Here is a 15,770-nt window from a genome sequence, read left to right on the forward strand (position 1 = left end):
AGTGGGAGGTAATGTTATAAGACAAGCAGCTCCAGAATAAAAAGGAAACAATATATACAAATAATCTCAACCACTTTTTTAGCTCTTACTTTCATATACTTGTAATATCTTGTAAGGATATCTTATTGAAGCATGAAATTCTTATTCATGAAAATGGGCACACTCAGCTTCCATCTGTAACTTTAATGTGACCAGTCTCCCTGGTTTCAAAAAGACTATCTGCTCAAGTTGTGTAGGTGCTTAGATCTTTCACAGGATCAGGGTAAAATACTTTGGCTACAGGGAGGAAATAAAGCCGTATAGCTCTTAATTGTCAGTGTTTTCAAGGGTCTTGTTTGAATAGTTTTACCAGTCAGGAGGAATGGATTCTGTACTTTTCCCAACATGCATCTTCAATGCCATGCAACTCACAAGTGGTCTGTAGAAGCTATTCTGTGATAACAGTAGTTTGCAGATAACACACACGTGCTTTTACAGTGTGTGTACATTCCATCTCATTTTCAAGATCAATCAGATTTACAGTGCCTGTGCAGTAACCTCATCTAATCGGACTTGCTTCATGGGGCTGTTCAGCTCAGCATACCCCTATGCTAACTGAGCACTCATTTACTCATTTCCAGACATTTAGCATGATATAGTCATATCTTGCATTTCCAGACCTATGGGTGCCTGATCAAAGCCTCCCCCCCCTCCCCTCCCAAAATACAAGAAGGCCACAAATCCCAAATAGGCAAAATTTCAAAGCATGACACTGCACATTTGGTATCACTAACTACCTCAGTCTTATATTTGATGCACTACAAAGCATAATTCATTTAGAGAGAATTCTACACTACATAGGAATTTATGTCTAAATAAAAAGCAATCTGCTCTTGACAGAGCTTCAGTAATTTTCCCTTTGGAATGCAGATAGGGAAAGGTGGACTCAATTTTATAATCTTCAGAAGTCTCTAAGTGTTACTTTAATTATTTTAATCTCACACACACTCAGGCAGTGTAACTCAAGTTTCATGGAATAACTTGAGGTCTCATAAACCTCAAATTACACATGGCCAAAGGCTCCCTCCTTCTCACTGTCCCAGTTAAGCCCAAGCAGAAAAGCCTTCTTCAAGATTCCCATACTCCTTGTGGCAGGTTGTTGCTACACCACTGCTCCTTTGAGGTCTCTCTCCCTCAGTATTAGTTTTTAAATCAACTTGTTTGCCCTTCTTTGTCATTGTAGGTGAGCAAAGTTATCTACTTTCATTGTCTGGCTCCAAATTAAAACTATTATTGTGGTATAACTAAAAGTCCCTCTACAAACACAAAAGATAAATTAATTCCTACTACAAAGCAGTAGAAAGAGTGCTCTCCTAAGCTTTAATAAGTCTCCTTACATCACCATTTGGGTTGGAAGCTTGCACTGTGTTTTTTCATCCCTGTATGCTGTTACACTTTCTTTTACTTCTTTCTTTGCATTTTACAGTTTCTCTTCAACCAGTCATCTGTGATTAACTCCCCCCTTAAGAATTCAGTTACATCTAATTTTGACAGCTCATAATGATATAGTAGAGTGAAAGTAAAATCTTAAAATAAGAACAGAATAGGAAATTTTACTGGGTAGACACTAACAGGAACCAGATTCTGACATTTATATTTGTGTTGCAAGGTGCCACAACTCCTTTGAAAGTCCCACGAAAACTGGATAGAGCAGAGAGCATATTGGCCTATCTACTGCTTTGGACCAATGAACACTGTAATCCCCTTAAGTTTCTTGAAAATAACCACAGTTAATCCTTTAAGAAAACAATATCAGAATATGCCAATACTGAACAAACAAACAGCTGCTGAATTCCCAAGAAACCATAACAGCAGGAGTTCTATGTTAAAAATTAACCATAGTTTTTCTCATTATATGGAACAGGAAAACTGATCCATACTACTTAGAAAGCAAGATAATACAGAATAGTATGAACACCCAGTACATACTGGATATTACATAGATTGTATGTAATCCGGAAAACATTGCAAACATATTACAGTGAACATATTACACACGTGCAGACAATACATACTGCATACAGTATGAACACACAAAATTAGTTCCATGATTTCACGGGGGGTGGGGGGAAGAAACATCACTGGTTGTCACTAGAAGTCATTCCACTGAAACAACACACATGTAAAATATTGGGACATATTTCAAAGATGAGTGAGATATTATCACAAGTGAAATTCGTCACAGAAATTGGCAGAAGTATCCATAACTACTAGTTATGGATAGAAAAAACCACAACTAAAATCTGTACAAAAAGAAAACCCCAAACCACAAAACAAAAAACACCGGATGCAGAATTTCATATATAGACTCTCTTAGCTGGCAACTAATTATAATGTTACACCTAGGAGTTCAAATATCTTACAAGTTAGTTAAAAATAATATACCAGGCATGAAGGTACCTTACATAGAAACAGTGTGATTGACACTAAATTTAATATACTATATCCTTATTCTAACAGTATTCCTATTAGGTATAAAACTGTAGCATATTGGATAGATAAATAGATAAAATTTATTATAATTGATAGGGGGTTTAAGTGAACTTTTTCACATTAATAATGATATCATACATAACAATGATATTATTGGTGTGCTGCTACAACAACTATTTTGAACAAACATTTAAATTGCTAGTTAACTTTTTCTCAATATAGTGACAGTGTTTTCACAAGTAAAATCAAGGTCATTTATTTACAATTACAGAGAAATCAATGATTTAGCTGGGAGTACCCCACCACTGAGGTACAACAAATTTATAAATTTTTTTGTATGTTTAAAATCATGCCTCTCCAAAACTCAGGCTCTTCAATGAAATCTAAGCTGGCTGAACAGTAATACTCTTCGAACATACATGGAACATATATGTTGCAGCACTAGCGTACTATAAACTAAAGGTAACTATGTTTTCTCTACTGAAGGAAAAGTGCGTAAAACAGGTAGAGAAAGTTATCTTAACTCTGAAGTCAATGAAAATACATGAGTTTTCCACTTGTGAAAGCACCAACTAAAAGAAAGGACTTCCACTTACTTTTTGCCCCCCTATGGTCAGGTGTCTGGTCTTCAGTATGGCTGAAAAATGGATTAACCTGAGCAATATGACAGATTCAAGCTTAATTAGAACAGCCATGTGTGTTGGACACAACATAGATGCCCTCATTATAGGCCATATAGGGCAAGACTTAGTTTTTGCACGACCATGACTTTTGATGTTTCTGTGGCTTTACAGACTCATTAGGGAAAAGCAGAAAAGCTGAAGAGCCTCTTGTCAATTAAACTACAAGGAACATTGTGCTTGATATGGTATTAGCTCAGGAGATCAGAATTTGCACATTAAGAACAAAAATGCATCAATCACATTAATGTCCACATACATACCATCCAAAATAACGTCCCTGTAGCAAGAGCTGCATACTGTTCAATTGTAGAAAGCACGCTGAAAATAAGGCATATCAGCACAATAAGGAAGCTGTAAATAAAAAAAAAAAAATGTAATGTAGTCTAGTAAGAACCTAGAGGGAAGACAGATAATTATGCCATTACAAATTACCTGTACACACAGAAATGTTATTGGCATTGGATTATCTTAACACACAGCTGGTAACTTTTGAGTGATCCTGCTTCATATTGGATAGTTCATTTCTCTTCAGACACTGAGGTTTTGGGTTGGACATTATCAAATGAACCTGCACAATAATATTAGCTTTAGCCTACCTATAAGAATTGCTGCTTCCCAGCCCCTCAGGAAAACAACATTTCTTGTTCTTTCCCATTGTAAGGGCTTCTACAGCTGAATCACCACCACACAACCACCCCACACACAACCCTCGCAACATAATTCAAATATTTGCCTTTTTGCTGTTCCAAATTCTAACAAATTGCAAAGAGAAATCCCAATTAAGACAGAGCTCAACAGGCTCTGCCCACACTGTCTTTTATAACCAATCCCCAAAAGGCCCCAGATAAATGAAATCTGACATCTGAAACACAACCTAGGACCAATTCCATTTTTAAATAAAACAAAATTTCAGAAAAAACTATCAGAGAGTGGGAATATAAGGGTTTGTTCCCTGGTCCCTCCTGCCCAACTGAGTCCTTAGGGAGGGGGTCCTGGTTCCCAAAGTAAGACTCAGGACAGCCAGGGAGTTGCAGCAAACTCAGCCTAACTGCCTGTAGCCCCCAGAAAGCTTTTTCCCCCAGATGGGGAGCAAGGCTGCCCAGACCTGCAGCCTCGGCCTTCAAACCCCTTCCCTGAGCAGCTTCAGCTGTGCCCACCACACTGCAGGACTGCTGCTTGCTTTAGAGGAACATTTGGGAAGCAAAACATTTGAGACCCAAACTGGATGCTATCCACTACACACTAGGCATAGGCAGCTTCCAGTCCCCAAACTGTGTGTTTCTTTTTAAAACATGACATGAGCAATGAATAAGACTGAAAACATTCACTTATTAAAAACAGAGCTAGTTGTTAGGGATATTTTTCACAATCCTGTTGAGACAAGCAACACCAACCCTTTGTACTTGACAGAAACTTGCTGAAAAATCCAGTAACTAAATAATCTCCCCCATTACAGATCTCTAAAACCATTAATCCATTTTTTTTTCTCAGAAAAAAAACCAAAAAAGAATTGGCATAATGAATAAAACTGAACTCAAGAGGAGAAATATTAAAACACAACATCACTGGCTGCAAATTGGCATGGCTCAGCTGAAGTCACCCAGGCCTTTATCTTTTTTTTCACCTGAGTAAGAACTCCATTGGGTGAATCTTTCAAAAGGCCAAGCACTCAAGTAAAAAAAATGTGTCAAGGTTGACATTATAAGTTAGACTGTCCAATGATTGCTTCAAAATATGGTGCATGTGAGTCCAATTCACACATACACAAATTATATTGTAAACACATTACAAAATCATGGAGAGGAAGTCTGTAGGTAATTAGGTACAAAAATCAAATTAGTAAGTGATAATGAATTGAAGTTAATAGGATAGAGATTATCACACATCAACACACATATGAGAATATACTTTTACCTAGGCAAAGTATAAGTATGTGGGTGTTTCTGATTTATCTCCAAAATCTTCTCATTTTACCTTGTATCTCTAACTTTGGCCATTCTTAAATAGAAGTAAGGTGTGCTAACAAGGCAGGGGAATGCAAAGATGAGCCAGTCATTTGAAACATAACATAAATGTTCCCCAAGTGTCCAGCCCTTCTATCTGCAATATTCCCACGGTTGCTTAAGACCAATACACATGACAACATGAACATAAATGGGTTCAGTTACACAGAGGTAGCTGAGGGTCTCTGGATAAAAAGTCCAATATACACAGAAGTACCAGTTCGAAGCAAACAATGAGTTGCATGGGATGGCGTAAGCTGTCTGAATACATCTTGAGCAGTAACAATTTATACTTATTATATCCCTTAATAGTAGTAGACTTCTTAAAAGCATAACTCAGCCAGTGCATGACACAAGAGGGCACCAAAGCAAAGACTATCCATTTCTGTACTTTTCCTAAACAAACACAACAAAAGAGACCCTAATAAGGATTAAAGGTGAAAGTTTGTGTACTTAAGTGACAGGAGGATAAACTTAGGGTAAATCATTTGCCAAATCTCTTTACTTGTTACCATTAGAGAATTTGAAGGCTGACATAAGAACTGCATCAAGTGCCAGTCACCACACTACCTACTTTTATGGGTTTTATGCATGTGGATCCATTTCGGTTTACTAATTTTTTTTTCACCCCCAGAAAAACTCTTGAAATTTATTGTTGTGCTCCTTGCAGGCTGAAGCATGAGACACCTTCACACCCACACATACACATTATCCCAAGCAAAACAAAGATGTTCAGTGAGATATTGTTCCTGCTCATCTTTCTTGGGCATAAGGGAGAAGGTGCCCACAAGCCCCACTAGTACAGCCATGCCAGTGGAGCACCACAGTTAAACTACTAACTCTGTCACACTGGCATCACTATTTTGCTTCTGAGATAGATCAATCGCACATAAGGAACAGACAGTGCAAAATTAAGAGACAACACCCCCCACCCCTGCCCCCGGTCCTCCTCTGGCATCAGCCTGCTGTTCATTTCCTTCCAACACTCGGCTCTTACTCTGTTTTTGTTTCAGTACTAGTGGCTTCCTCCTCCACTTCTGAAGCGTAAGAAGGGAGTTAGGCACCAGGAAAATGGAAAACAGGAAAAGTTTGCCACTTTTTTTTCTTTTTTTTTTTTGACAGCTACCTCCCCTCTCTTCAGCGATAAGTGGAGCACAGTTTCTCAGTTACTGCCTACTTTCACTTGTTGACAGCAGACAAGTTCCCAGTAGATAAATAGTTACAAACAACAGTTGCAAGGACAGACTCTGCCTCAAACTTGAATTTGCTCTATGCAAAAATCATCCTGGGGAAATTTAACTGTCAAGCCTCAGAAAGCTTCCACTAGTCATGTGAGAGCTGTGGTTTTTTTCCCCAAGTATTTAGAGCGTAACTGAACTTGTGTGAATTTTCATAGGGAAAAAATCAAAGGTGCAACCCTGACAATGGAAGATAAAATGTCAAAGCCCACAAATCGGTTTATTTTTTCGAAGCAAACGCTACAATTTTCACATGCCCAAAATAACCTTATCACTCTTAATACCGCTTTACTGTCATCACTATTACTATATTTTCCAAAAAAAGTACTCACCTTGATACAGATGCTAAGCATGTAAACTGTTCATCCAACCAGTTAATATCAAACTAATGAGCAACTGAAACCAATGTTACAATAAGAAGCATTAGACAAATTACTAGTGGCCAGATGTATCAGCCCTACCCTAATCAACCACATAATTTCAGATAGCTAAGTTGAGAGCTTTGTTTCAGACAAACTAAGTCTCACCTGCATGTCAAAGCTCTGTTAATGGAAAGACACTGGACACCTTCAGGAAGCAATTTATACCCCATGTGAAACAAGTTACTGTGCAAAACGTTTAGTTAGTTCAACTGTTGAACAGATGAAGGCTCTAAACATGGACATTTAAATCAGGCAAACTGAATATGGGCTATCCACTGTACATGCTAATCCCAAAACACTTACTCGACTCCACAGAACCATCATTTACTCTTCACTGGGTTGTAGCCAAGCTGCTTTGCTTTAACATAACAGGTGAAAAAGCACGTTACTTAGTCAGCCTTGCTCCTCTGTCTCAGTAAAAAATTAAAAATACCTTAGTTCCCATATAATATCACTCAGGGACTTTAAGATCCAAGACAGATGAATGGTTTAACTAGTAGCATCGGCCACTCTGGAACACTGCTAAGCATACAGTCCCATGCTGATTTCACCAGTTGCATATGGGGTAGCAGACCAAACATCCACTATTGTATCTGCCTTAACAACTCCAGTATAATACCTTTTTCCTCTAAAGGAGGAACAGAGAGCAAAACACTTAAATTTCTTTAATTCTAGCAGTCAGAAAAGGCTTAGTCTCTTGGAAACCACCAATCTTTTATCTCCTGCAACCCGTTGCTTGTTTACCCTCTATGCACACATGTGACCATCTTCAAGAGAGGAAGCAGAGCCATGAGGAGTTCAGCTTTCATCAGCTCTGATCTAACTCTCAGATTGTGGGGCCAAGAAAGCATTAGAGACGAGGCGATAGTGTGTGAAATCTTTCATATTGCCTGTCCCAGGTTACAAAGTAGCATCTGCCTGCATGTAGATAAATCCCAGATACTGCATCAGTAAATGCTCTCAAAAATACTTAGCTTTATGGTTAACTTGTATCGAACAGTGCTATGTTTCTTTTAACACCAAGAATTTTGCAAGTGTTAAAGCAGTGTGGACAGGAATGCTTACAAAGCAGCAGAGGTTTTCTTTCACGGACTTCGTTTTCAGTAGACTATTACAAGGCGACCCGTTTCCTCTCAGACAGCCAGCACTGTTTTACTAGAAGCCAGTTTCTGTGGTTGCCTCTTCAACTCTGTTTTTACAGGCACTGCATACCTGGTGAAGTCATAGCCAGAAGTGGAGCTATCTCAGTGTGCACGAAAAGTCAGCATGCAACCCTCCAGTAACACTTTGAGCTCACATACATCCAAGCCTGTATATAGACTTGGGACGTCTCTCTATGCTATACTACCCATTAAAGAGAAAAGCACATACATAGACACAGGTGTATATAGAGTTACATGAGACAATGTGTGCACAGATGTGTGTATGTGGGCAAACATGTAATAAATAATAAAATTTGGCTTACTCCATGAAGTCATCCAGATGATTTAGATACTTTTTTGTCTCAAGCAGGTTTGAGAACTCAGAGCATTTCCAGGAAAGAATCACACAGCTGACAGGTAAACATGACCAGCTAGTATATGCCCTATATTTAGCAATATATAGGAAATATATAGGGACTATATTAAGGACTAAAGGTGGATTTAATGGTTTCTGACTATTCGAGGATGTATTTTGACTTTCAGAACAGTTCCAGACTTAGGGCTTTTTCACTGACCTCAGTGGCAGCTACAGAAACTTGACACATTACAGGTAGCTATCAGTACTTCACAGCCTCCAGCCCTGAGCTACTGCTTTTTTTTTTTTTTCCTCCTGTATTTAACTATGGTTTTAGAACATTAGCATGTCTTTTTTGTGGCTTGAAACAATGTGTGAAATGATCAAAGGAACAATTAACCACTTAGTGAGAGATAACAATGCTCATTTAGTAAATGTCACAGGTAGGAGAACTAATTAAGGTTTATAAAATAAGTCCACTGATACGACCAGGAACATTTAAAAAAAAAAGTGCATGAGACAAGCTGGAAGTACTTACTCACCAGATTAATACAGTCTCATGCACATGCAGCCATGACCATCAAAACCAGTATTAAAACGTGGGTAGGTTTTATTCATTCTTGCAGTGTTTCTTACATACTCTCAGTGGGAGCCTTTCCATGAACCTGGAAAAGGTTGGCATTAGGCCCTAAATCAAGCTGAAACCTCAAAAGCATTTAATAGATGACAAGGGAGATGCAAAGTTCAGCTCAATTTATATAAACCCAACTTGAGTTCTAAGCCTCCAGGAAGACAGCCAGTTTTTCTTTGTTCAATGTCACGTAAGAGCTAGCTTAAATCTGCTCTTTGATTCCAAACAACTTTTATTCATTACAGCTATCAGTCTTGTAGGTATCCAACTATCAGTGTTCTTCCATACAGGGAATACTATTTTAGCTTACAGCTGCTGGATCTGTGCTCTTTTTTTTGGCAGGAGGTCAATGTCTAGTTGTAGTTCATCCTCTCTGTCTACTTGAGAAAATTACTGAAACTAAAAAAGAAATATTCTGTAAATAAAAAAATGTCTTTTGGGTCCTTCTATGTCTTTGCTAACATTCTACCTAAGCCTTCCTCTTGAACCTCTGTTTGTACCTTACTTTGGGGCAACTGGATTGTCTTTCTTTGAATGTACAGCTTTGTTCAGTCACACGCATGATCAATCACCAACCATGCAACTTCCTCACCAACCCTGTAACTCAGGGGGTGGGTTTGCTTTTTTGTTTTGTGGCATTTTGGTTGGTTGGTTGTTTTTTACAGAGTAAATAACTTTTTTGCCATTTAGCTTTTAACCCCGATAGGTTGAAACCTATACAGGTAAACAAAGTAATACAAACAAAGTTTAACATCCTCTAAGCGTACAGCTTTAGAGGAACTGGAAGGATGACACTGAGAATGAATGACATGAGCGTACAGATTAAATATGGGCAGATTCTTATCTTGATCATCGTAATTTGCAAACTATAATGCTGCTGCATATCCAGTTCATGTTAGTTCATTAAAACATACGACAGCAGTATTATTTCATCTTTCATCTCCATGGCTTACACATACTGACACTTCATTTTCAGATTGTGAACACAAAGGTCAATGGTATCACAAAAAGACATTTTCACATAGCTTTCCAGGCAACAAAGACTTATTGCAATGAGGATTTAGATAGACATCTTTAGGTAAGACACACACTGAAGACAGGGGATCACTCTTTCACTTTGTCATATATTCTGTCCCATTCCAGGCCAGAGAAGTCATTCCTTCCTTAATTTTCATGGGGAAAATCCTGACAAAAAACCTGAGCAGGTTTATATTACTACAAGTCAACATAAATCCCTAACCTCCCCATGCAGTATCGCACAGTCTGCCCAGTCATTTCCACGGTGCAACTAGGTAAACATTTGTACTAATACATATCAAGTAATTTCTTACTGTGGCTAGGCACCAGGTCTTTCTTGTTCTTTCATTCAAGGCATTTTGGGATTGCTTAAGGAAAAAAACAATCTAATAAAAGGTAGAAGTTAGAAAGGGAATAGGTAGAACTGGTCAAATGGAAGACAGCTGGCAATAAAAGAGAGGAAAGGACTCTAGATAATAAACAGCAACATCAGGAAGCTAATACAGGGTGGCAATTTATTTTATGGGATCATCATCAAGGTATAGCGTCAAGTAAAAATACCAACTGGTGCTTTTAAAAGTGAGAAGCTCAGAGAGGGTTGTTTTTTAAAAAAGAAACAGGATTTCACCATGCAGAGAAAACTTTCATCCTTAATGAAATTCACACACATAAATATCCTGTATGCGTAGGTGTTACACTGAACTTTTTAGCAAGTCCGAACTGAACACTGGAAAGACACTAATTCTGTCATGACTATAAACTACTGGAGCACAGTGCCAATCTGCTAATAGAAGACTAAATGAGCATTCAATTATACAACTGGTGGATGTCAGAAGTCCTCCATCACTTCCTCCATTAAAAAAAACCTGTTTGTTTTTAAGAGAATGGTCCGGTGAAGATACATGATTAGAATGAAGGAGCCCTGTACTTCAGTCCGTCTTTGCCCATATCTTTGGCCAACTTTAAAATTTTTATTAACACATGTATTTTTCTTTCAGAGTATGGCTGTGAACTCTCTAATCCTTGAATGAAAATTGCATAATAACTGCATTAGCTGTGATGCTTAACCAGTTCAGCTAACTTTCTTAGGAGACAATCATTTAAATTCCAAAAATACATAATTTGTGTCTAGATCCATTAAACAGGGCAAAGTATTAAAAAAAAAAAAAAAAAAATCAGTGTAGCGAGGAGTTAGAGGAGACCAGCAACTTACACAAACTATAGCTGAAGATGAAACAATTAAAAAAAAAATAAAATAGTACTTTAGTCCTGATAACAACAGAAGAAAGGTGAGGGTTTAAATCTTTGGCCACACAGGCTCTTTGCATGGTTTTTCTCTAAGAAAAAGATAAGACAAATCCTGTTTTGCTTTTAAGGCAGGGGAAGGAAGGAGGGGTACAGCCCCTTCCCATCTTCCAGCCTCTCCGCAGCACAAGGATGCCCAGCAGAAGGGGAAGTATACTTGCATTCATGCAGAGAAGCATGACTCCCTCCAGGAACTGGCTACGACAGTTTCCTGTACAATGCACACTTCCTCTCTGTTATGCCCTACACAGGTCAAGCTAGTAGACAGGTCACTATTCTCAGTTGTCACTTGCCATCAAAAAACTTTCAACAGACAAAGTACGAATGCTCTGTTTGTGTTAGCTTAGGTCTATCAGATGGTGCTTCCTGTTAACACGTATTTGTTCCAACTGCAAGGCAAAGTATGGTTGGTGCTTCCTGAAGGAAACAATGGCATAATTTTTAACCAGCTCCTTGACTTCTTGTCAAAGAAATACTGTCTTCTAGCTCCTGTGTGAGAATGCGGTTTTATTGTACGAGAAAGATCATATACAATACAGGGTAGTCTGATACTAAGGAAAACAGGTTAGCTGTACAGCTAAATAAGCAAGGCTTCTATCACACTTACGTGGCTCTTCTGGGAGATTAGAGTCTGTAAAACTAATTTAAATTATGGGCAGTGTACCAAAGCACAAAAGCACACAATGAATCAAAAGTCATTTAGGATACAGCACCAGAATTATTGCAGGAAAGGCCTTTAAGCTCTTGGCAAAGGGTATGATTGCAGTAGAAATACAAACCAGACGTCAAGATGCTTCAAGAGGAAAGGTTAACTGCTCAGAAAAAGCAATGTTATTGCATCCTGCAATGAGGTATTGGTTTCTTTCAGAATAGCTATGGTTGAACAGGAAAAAGATGATAGGTACTGTGTAAGAAACTGGAAAAAGTATATGCTACATTTAAAACAAGTGTGTGACCCAAGAGATGTGAACCACTGGAATGCAGAAGATTCATCAGGGCTCCTCAGATGGTTCATAACGAGCTTCCGATGTGCCGGATCATTAACATGAAGTCCCAATATAGCAACATGACAGCCAGGGAATGAGTAAGTACACATGTGCGATGGGGAAAGGATGTCACCCAATACTACAAATCGAACAAATTTTTGTAGTTCTTTTCACATGTACTTCAGGCTTAGCAAGAGAAAAATATGTCATTAGTGCTCTTACTTGAAGACTAGAAAAGTACAATGAATGTACTCTAACACAATGAAAGATTTTCTCTTATTCTTGTGGTTTGATGAGACACTACAAAGTAGGAGAGAAAACATAATTTTCACAGCTTATTTTGCTTGGAATATCTCATCCTCACTTTTTATCACTCTAAAATACCATTAGGAAACCAGTACAGTCCTGTGTGCTGTCCTCACCCTCTCAATTCCACATTCAGGTTTGCCCAAGTCCTGTAGTACTGCATCATTGAAAGCAAAACCCATCATCCAGCAGCATGTTCCAAAAGATATCCACCGCTGCACACTCATTGCCTGCAGCTCTAACACACTGGCCATCTCAAGGTCATCAAGGTCTCAATGCCAAATTTAACCTATTCTTGGTTTAAGCATACATGCAAGTATAAGCAGAGCTGAACCATGGCTTTTCAGCTGCCCAGGCCAAGTCACTTGGTGGTGGTGGCACTGGCAAGAGAATAGGTAGCATCCCTTAAAGCGCCCTCAAAGGATTTGAGACTAAATCACCCTTACACCGTGCTGCAGTCAAGGTGGGGGTGGACATCTGCCTTATTTTACATAACAGGCAGATTTAGGCAAAACCAAACATGAGTTGCAAACAGGGGCTTAGGACAACACATCAGTTGCACACCACCGCTGAAAGCAAATGGTTTGTTCTTATTGCAATAGAGGACTTTCCTTTTTATTGGCCAATTCTGGGTAAGTTTTCATTTTAATGAAAGGGGAAAAAAAGATAGAAGGCGGGTATGTTCTAGAAACTGAGTGCCACAATACCAGTAAAACTTGTTTTCTAGGTGGAGTTTTATACAGTTGGTCTGAGGGCTCACTACATCACTATTCCACTTTTCTTGTAACAGCAGCTTCAAGGCAGCAGAGTTTAAAATAATTTAGTATCCAAATATTAAAAGAAAAATACTAAAAGCTCTCTGATACGTTGTAAAACCCAGCTTCTGAAAAATTGCCAAGCCTAGACTATTGCTCTGCTTTGCTGTTATCAAACCTAAATTAAATAAATCTTTCTCTATAAAATACTGTACTTTTTTTAAAATAAACTTGAAATTACTTTCCTACAATATTTACTCATAATGGCTTCTCTTGTTTGGGCTGGCTGGACACTATTTTGATAGCTTCATCTGACAGAGCATTTTCAAGAGCAATATGTATTACCCCTCTTCTTCTTTTTCTTTTTTTTTTTCTTTTCCCTATTTACTTTCAACACAGCAGTACTGCTACAAATCACTTTCCCTCCCGAATTAAAGATCAAAGGACATTGTATTATGTCTCCTAAAGCATATGCACCTTATAATACTGCAGAAAAACTAGATTTGGTCAGCTTGTCAGCTCACAGAATTGCTTGCTTAGTAACCAGCTTCTGGATATTGCAAGTAGTCAAGTAAGAATGCTATCCTACCCCAAAGAAGTAGAATGAGGCAGAAGAAAGGAAACATTTTCTCCACACCTAAGGAGAGAGGCACTATCCCACAATGTTGTACAACTGATTTACTAGTGCATGTAAACTTGTAGACTAATTTTATTGCAGTACAAATCAGGACTTATGCTTCTATATGTTCTATAAACACCCACAGTGTTAGCTCACTTAAAATCCTTCACGACAGGAAAACAATATTGACATTTTTGATGGCTTCTTTTATCTTTAGTTGTGAACAGAGTGAAACAGTGACAGGGAATAAAAAGTCACAGATAGATAAATATACAAATGGAGAAGCAATCATACCTTGAGCTTCTGACCTGGATAGATGCTTAATTTGATTTATTCCAAATATCACAAAAGTGATACCAGACCTGAGGAACTCTGGCCTACCCCCTCACCTGATCCCCCAAATGCCTCTTCATGCTCCTTTCTCCTGAAACAACTGTGTCTGAAAGGCATTTTCATCAGTACTGGCAAGTAAGATGAAGACCATGAGAAAGATCTGAAGCTGGGATAATACTCTCACCACTGTTTCCATTATGATCCTCTGCTTTAATTATCTAAAGGTACAACTGACAGATGCTTTCACAGAAATCAGTATTGCCACCTTCTTTTGAGCTTTTCCACATTCAGTTCTCTGCTGCATGCTTCTAGGGGTGTTGGGGGAAGAAACACAGCACCCTTAATGCATCACAGCTTAGAAACAAGGAAGAGAAACTACATGACAGGTTAATACTCCTAAGGTGAAAGCAGAGGAATTCAGCAGATAGACTTTTTGACATTCCAGAGAGGAGAAAGTGTTTACTGAAGGAAAGACATAATGCTTGGAAGCTATGGCAACTTGACCTTCTTAGTTTGCTTTAAGCACGATGGAAGTTTCAAGTGCCCCTGGAGGAAAAGAATGAAAAGAGTCTAGAAAGTCACAGGCAGCTTTTACATTTACAGCAACAGAACCTTTCTGTAAATAGAAAAATCCCTATAAATATGTGCCATGAAATACAGAAATGCTCAATACTCCTTTTCCTCAAAAATGCCTAAATAGATTACATTCCCAACATGCAATCCATGCTATGCTTAAAGAGCTATAGCTTTGTGCCCTCATCACACAATAGCTAGTTTTCCAGGCTGAAAATGATGAGGTTAATTATATCCATCATTCCAGCAGTCAAGTTAGCTGTTTGTGGAAATTCCAATTGTCTGTCATTGGGCCAAAAATTCTGCTGTATCGTTTGAACTTGCATTAAAACCATTCAGGACTTTAATCTATAAATTGATTTTACCCTTTCAGAAATAAATGTTGCAAATCTACACAACATCCCCACAGACACTGGCCTATTTGTTAATACCATACACTTTGAGTGATAATACAAGAATCAGTGATAATACAATCACACACAGATAGAAGCAAAACAAGTTTGGCTCTATCAAGGAAAAAAAGTATTTTCCTGGAAGTGTGGAAATGGCATGACCTGGGTTAACTGTTTTTGTTAACTGCCATCACTAATCATTTACAATCCAAGAGCAGGTTAGCAGTGTCAGCATATGAGAAAATCTAAAGTTCAGTGCAAAATTATAAGAAACTTAATATTTCAGTATATCAGTAGCATCCCTCCAATAGCAATCATCTATTTGCCAATCTACAGCAGTAGCTGTGGTGGTGTGACCATAGCAAGATGAGTACATGAGTGAACCCAGATTCACAGAGAAAAGTAGCATCTTTTAAAATGAACTGATAAAGGTGGAAGAAAATTAGGTAAAGTCTCAAGCATTAAATGCTTGACTCTCACTTGACTTTGAGCTTATCTGTCTTTTCCAGCCATACCCACCAGCCAATGTACTGAACAG

At 38.3% G+C, this 15,770-nt stretch overlaps 1 protein-coding gene across 1 annotated transcript in view; it reads right to left on the bottom strand.

Moving 5' to 3' along the window:
* Positions 1-15,770, bottom strand: part of KCNQ1 (potassium voltage-gated channel, KQT-like subfamily, member 1) — a 368,288-nt gene that overhangs the window by 314,101 nt on the left and 38,417 nt on the right. Inside the window, exon 2 of the mRNA XM_010563880.1 lies at positions 3,416-3,506. Coding sequence (XP_010562182.1) covers positions 3,416-3,506 — 91 coding nt within the window. The remainder of the gene's footprint in view (positions 1-3,415; positions 3,507-15,770) is intronic.

The sequence above is a fragment of the Haliaeetus leucocephalus genome, unplaced genomic scaffold, assembly GCF_000737465.1.
Source record: "Haliaeetus leucocephalus isolate CR32 unplaced genomic scaffold, Haliaeetus_leucocephalus-4.0 Scaffold173, whole genome shotgun sequence".
Taxonomy (NCBI): domain Eukaryota; kingdom Metazoa; phylum Chordata; class Aves; order Accipitriformes; family Accipitridae; genus Haliaeetus; species Haliaeetus leucocephalus.